Source organism: Fukomys damarensis, unplaced genomic scaffold (genome assembly GCF_012274545.1).
Source record: "Fukomys damarensis isolate Sample0158 unplaced genomic scaffold, DMR_v1.0_HiC HiC_scaffold_32, whole genome shotgun sequence".
Classification (NCBI taxonomy): domain Eukaryota; kingdom Metazoa; phylum Chordata; class Mammalia; order Rodentia; family Bathyergidae; genus Fukomys; species Fukomys damarensis.
The window spans coordinates 10,289,787-10,295,786 of NW_022900944.1; the positions used below are offsets into that span (position 1 = coordinate 10,289,787).

Sequence of the window (6,000 nt, forward strand, 5' to 3'; positions counted from 1 at the left end):
CTCTTATAATAATGGTCTGTCTGGCTTAAGAAAAGAGAAGGAACACATCCTGGAGACAAAGTCCCAGCATCCAGATGGGCTGAAGCACATGTCAGGAAAATATTATTCTACTCATATTAAATCTCCAGTGTTAACAGAGATAGGGTGCTGTGAGCAGCTAAAAAACATCTTGTCCTGTTTCTTAACAGATACGGGTTCCTAAGAAGTACAATATAATCTATGAGTTCCACATGATAAGATAAAACAAAACAAAATGATGGCACTCTGATTCTGGGCATTATAAATCTCATCCAGTTCCCCACACACAGAAAAGAAATCCTGGATTTCTATTCACCCACATCAATCTATATGAAGCTTCACTCATTTAACCTAACAACCTCACTGGCAACAACCTTTTCCACATGCATATAGGTTCCATTTCAGAATCCAATGAATAACTGAAGTTCAGGAATTCCATAGCTGATTGAGGAGATCAGGTAGACTGTTTGCTACTCTTCTAGCAGGAAGGTCTGCTGGTAGTTACAGCTCAGTGAACAGTAAGGAGGAAGAGAGCCCCATCCATCATCAAAGAAGAACTCATCTGCTACTTGATCTGACATTCTGTTCATGCTCACAGTCTCCAGAGAGCAAGGTGCATCCATTTAAATAAACACAGACACAGAAGGAAGGGAGGCAGGCAATGCAGTCAACATGATGAGTGCAGAAATAAGTCCACAAATCTACAAGAGTAGCTGTCAGTGGAATGCAACCACAACACAGGACCCTTTAGGCATGTATGGGAAATACCCATTTGGATGGCTGTGATTTCAGAGCTATGATTGCGAGTTGCCATTTGCCTCCACTAATGCCTGCCACTTAGTAGGTGTTGAACAGTAATTGACATGCTGAAAGGATACACAGGCTTGCCTTGAATCTGAACCAATTATCAGACACCCTAATTACAAAGCCAGGGTCAGCTGGAAATAGGAAACCACCAGCTTTTTGTCAGTAGAGTACCTTCCCTGACAGGGTGGGATCTGCCTATGTAACTGTACCCCACTTATAAGGGCTGGAATACTTAGATGAGCAGGGATGTCTTCAGGCAAATACTTAAATTTGCATTAAAATAGCACTAAGCATGTACCCTGGAAATTAACACATATCTGAAATGCTCCATTTTATTGTGTCTATTTAGGTGAAGTTTACCAGTGAGCAAGCAATGGTCTTGATTGCTGCCACCTTTTAACTATTTTTGTGAAAAAATTTTTTAACACTCCAAAGATAACCTGAACTCAACATCCCAGGAAACTTGGAACCTCAAACGAGGGTAAGTGTAGTACCTTCCCAGTGCAGTTCCACAGTTCATTTGGTATTTTCATTACATACACAACTATTTGCTCAGAACTGGGAAGTGAGTTGAAGTGATAGTCTATTGATTCTACACCTTGTAAAATATAATTCTTTAAGAGGTTTCCTTGTAAGACCGTGGTAATTCAATAAAATTGACACCTCCTTTAAAAGTTTTGTTAGTCTGAATAAGAGCCTAAAGATTGAGTGCAAAATGACCAGGCTGTATCAGAAGTGAGGGTGCAATCCCCTAAAACAAGCAAAATTATTAAAAATGCCATGCACAAAAGATTACTCACAGTATATGTAAAATTATACTTGTTTGATCTCAATTATCACTGTTTATTTCTCAGCACTGAAATGTTTTGGATTGGCTGACATAGAACTCCCAAACACTAGTTCACAATCACATGTACAAGGGGAAAAACTCAGAAAGCTATATTCAGGAGAAGTTAATTTTTAAAAAAGTGTTGAGAATAAGGTTTCTAAATGCAATCTAATCTGTGGCATCTCTGAAGGAATTTTCTCTTATATATCAAGCAGAAAAATTTCAAAGGTCAGCTTTGCAATATTCTTGGGCTGATGAAGGTGTTAACACTGTTCTAAGCAGTATCTGCCAGCTGGTTCTTTATCATTTAACCAGTTTCTATGGACATATACAGAAGTCTATTTCTTCTTCTAGTCAACACTCTACAACTGGATAAGAATACAGCCTAAATGGAATGACTCTTTGCTCTCCTGGAAATGGTAAAACGTTCAGCAGTGTCTAATATTGATATTCTTCTTCTCAACCCAATAGGCTGTGCTACCAATCCTCAATTTGCATTAGGAAATCATTGGGTTCTCACAGGATGTCATTCATACAGGACTATCTAATTGCATTTGCCCACGTGAAACAACACAGCATCCTTATTCACTCATATGTATGGCCTGATACTTTGGTTACCAATCATACTGCACAGGAAAGTAGAAAGCTGCTTTCTCTAAATGCCACCAAGATTTTTGGGGCTGGCCCCACACAGGAAATAAAATGCTGTTGATTCAAAGTGACTCTCAGTGGAGTGGTGATCTTAAAAACCATGTCTGCAAATAAGGACTCAAAAGAATTTGTCATTAGGATAGAGTGACACCAATCCCTCATTTTGTGGTTAATAAAACAAGTCCTGTATCCAGCTTGGCAAAAGGCCCTGGTTTCATTTATTTTAATCCATGTTGGAGGGCACATGGGAAAAGCTGCCATTCATAAGTGCTTCAGGAAAGGATGCCAGGGTGCCTCATGGCAAAATGTGCACTGGCCAGACACCTTTCTGACCAACCTTTTGAGCAAAACTAGACTATTCCCAAAAGAGTTGGTGTACTGTGCTTTCTTTTAAAATTTAATTAATTTTTAAACTGCAAAATCTATTTTTGCATAACATTTTTCTCCCAAAAGGCCCAGTGGAACTAAGGAAAGGGGGAAGGCAAGAAAAAGAGAGGAATTGATCTGATTTCTAATTTAATGGTCTCGAGTATCAAACACTGTGTAACCAAATACAAGAAACAAAGGACTTTCCCACAGAAAGTCTACATACGGTCTTCATTTATGATTTCCTGCCCCAGTACATAATCAGGAATTTTCATTATAAAGTGGCACATCTATCTCCTCAGAGAGCTCTCTTTGAATAAAAAAAGGCAAGGCACCCTTTGGGGGATCCAGTATATATTTTTAAACTTCTTATTAAAAATCAACCTAATTTATGGAGCATGTTCAGGAAAAGCAGGTAACGAGTTGCTTTGGCAGAAGCAAATTTAATTTGTAGACCATAGCTACCCTTTCCTACTTCCCCCCCCTCCCTTAAGAGTTTCCGAATGCCTTCGACCTTCTTCGTGCCGCTCGGACTCTGCTCCGAACAATCCCGAGTCCCTACGAGCCCCGCGCCCAGGCCGCGCCGAACCCAGCCGAGCGTCTCCGAGCTGAACCCCATAGACTTTTCCGGCCTCGTCTGGGCGCTGTCCACCACTCACAACGCCTGAAACCTCACCGAGCTGCGGAGTCTGGGGCTTCTATGGAGCTCGCAGCAAGGTACTGGAGATCACAGACTTTTGAAGTTTTGAAACATCCCCCTCAGAGAGAAAGCGGTGGCGCAGGTTACATTACCTGACCTGCAAAGGCTCCTGGCAGATGCAACCTGAACCTTGTTGCAAAGAGCAATTCCCCAGGCCCCGCCTCCCCATCCTTTTGGGTTGCACAAGCTCTAGAGAAGCCCCAGGCTAAGTTACCCGTGGCTCACAAGGGTGCGGCAAGCCGAGGGGCCTCCTTGAAGAAAGCCCCAGGGAGCTCTTGAACAAAAACAAGAAGCGTCAAGCAGATGAGGGAAACAGTCTTGGAGCCGCTACTCCCTACCATCATGGCGCCGCCTGGAACCCGCTCGTCATGCCTGTTACACATGCAAGATTTTTTTGCTTCTTGGTTCTGAAACCTCAAAGCATGCTTCGTCTCCCACCCACCTTACCAAGAAAGGGGTTTTTATTTTCCATTGTTTTCATACGGGATGCAATTACTTCAGCTATTCTGTCAAGTTGAAAAATAATCATTTTTGTTTACTGCACAGCAGCCTCTAATTAGGAGCTTGTGTGTGCACGAAGGTGTCACAGCAAAGCGACGTGGAATTCTCGCTAAACGGTCTTAATGAACTCCTCCGTCCTGAACTGACAGGCCAACGGAAGTAGTAGAGCTTCAAGGCCTCAAGGGTGCTCACCCCTCACCAGCCGGCCACCCATTTCCCCAAGCAAAGCTGCCTGTGGGCTCTCCAGGAGCTGCCGAGTGGATGGGGCAAGAAGCGAGCCTGCGAGTGGGAAGGAGGGGCGAGGCTCCCTATTGAGAAAGTGTGGAAAGGAAGGAATATCCCATTTTGTTTTAATTTTCAACCATCACTCAAATCCACCCCCAGTTAATTAGGAGGGGAAACATATCTAAGGGAGAAGGGGGCGGCTGGCAAGTGGGGCCCGAAATCCGCATTGTGGGTAGATTATACAGATTATACGGCCTATGCTGAGTATAAATACATGCACTGATAAAGGCCACCAAGCGAAGGAAAACTGCCTGTGTCAGGGAAGCTAAAGCTGGGAGGGTGGGGGAGGACAGGGGCCAGGGGCAGCAAGGGGCGGGCCTTCAGCCTCACAGCCAGAGTTCCCTTCCATCTCAAGCTCTGATACAGCTGTGCCTGTCACATCCGCTTCGAAACCTACCCCTTCCCCTAGCTCACGCCCCCTCCTCTAACACTCGCGGGGGTGGGGGTGGGGGTGGTTAAAAACCACATCCTCCAATTCAGCACCAAATCCATGAACAGCAGACACTTGATCCTCCACCCCACTTTAGGGCAGGGTCCCCTCCATATTTTAGCCAAGTTCAAAATCACTGCCCCAGGAGAAGAGCAGGGGTACGGGATATAGATTCTATGGAGGGCAAGAAAAGAGGAGGAGACAGAGACAGAATTAGAGACAGAAATGGAGGCAGCAAAACACAAGGAATACTCCACGAGCAAGAGTAATGACCATAACCATGCCAATAGTGTGATGTTCTGATCAATATGGCGGCCACTGTCATTCATACAACTATAGGCGCTCCCCTTCCCTCCCCCCAAAAACACCCACCCTAGGAGTTGGGGTGGAGGACCCAGAACCAACGTAAGGAGTGGGGAAAAGGGAACTCAAAGCCAGGTGTGTGTGTGTGTGTGTGTGTGCGCGTGTGTACACACGAATCAAAAACCAGGCCTGGAGAGCAATGTGGAGTGAGCAAGGTAATAAAAACGACTTCAAAAATTATTAATAAAAGTACAAATCCCAGTGCTACAGGGACTTACTTCATCTGCTTCACAATGGTGCTTTTTCCTGATTCTCCAGCCCCTGTTGGGACACAGACAGGGAAAAAAAAAAACTGGTGAGCATCAGTTTAGGGGAACGGAGAGGGGGCTTTAAGGCATGCGAGGGGGCTAGCGATCCGGGGCACATAGTAGTGCCAACTTAGGGACTAGGTCTCCCAAGGGAGCAAAGTGGGGTGGGGGAATTGGTGGCAGGGGCTGCGCTGTGGCCAGGGTCGAGGAATGGGGGAGACAGCCGCGGTCCTTACCCAGCAGGAGTAATTTCACGTCTTTGGCGGCGCTGATGCCATCCTCTTTGAGGTTTTTCTCAATCGCCTTGCTCCGCTCGAGGGCGGCTCTCTCCTCTGCGCTCAGAGTACATCCCATGGTGGTGGCCCCTTCCCTGCCACAGCCCGCACGACTCGGCTGGCTCGGCTCCCCGGCTCGGCGCACCCCCCCACCCCCCCAGAAAGCAGAGCCTGGGTTCAAAGGGGTAAAAATCACGATATCCTCTCCTTGGGTGGGAACAAAAATGCCGAAAGACCAGAAACCCCCAAAAGAGAGCCGCTATCAAGATCCCAGCAGCGGAGATTCGCGGCAGTCGGCGGGGGTCTGGGGGTGCGGAGGCGAGGGTGGCCGGGGTCTGGGGATCCGGATCCGAGGGAGGAGGCACCCGAGGGCCGAGGAGGCGCGGGTTGCAGGCACTGAGGCTGGTGCACGACCCAAAATAAATAAAATAAGAGTCGAGGCTAGATCCGCAGCCGGAGCCGGCGTAGGGTGGGGTGGGGGGCAGGGTGGGTCCTTCTGTCGCGGCTGCTGGAGGAGGAGGAGGAGG

The 6,000-nt window shown here is 46.6% G+C and overlaps 1 protein-coding gene across 3 annotated transcripts in view; it reads right to left on the reverse strand.

Moving 5' to 3' along the window:
• Gnao1 (G protein subunit alpha o1) overlaps window positions 1-5,994 on the reverse strand; it is a 168,200-nt gene extending 162,206 nt beyond the window's left edge. For all 3 annotated transcript variants that reach the window (XM_033757930.1, XM_010638952.1, XM_010638953.2), the window contains exons 1-2: window positions 5,435-5,994; window positions 5,169-5,211 (exon numbers count right to left, since the gene is read on the reverse strand). In XM_033757930.1, the coding sequence (XP_033613821.1) occupies window positions 5,169-5,211; window positions 5,435-5,552 (161 nt within the window). In that variant the 5' untranslated portion in view covers window positions 5,553-5,994. The remainder of the gene's footprint in view (window positions 1-5,168; window positions 5,212-5,434) is intronic.
• Between the last annotated feature and the right edge of the window lie 6 nt (window positions 5,995-6,000).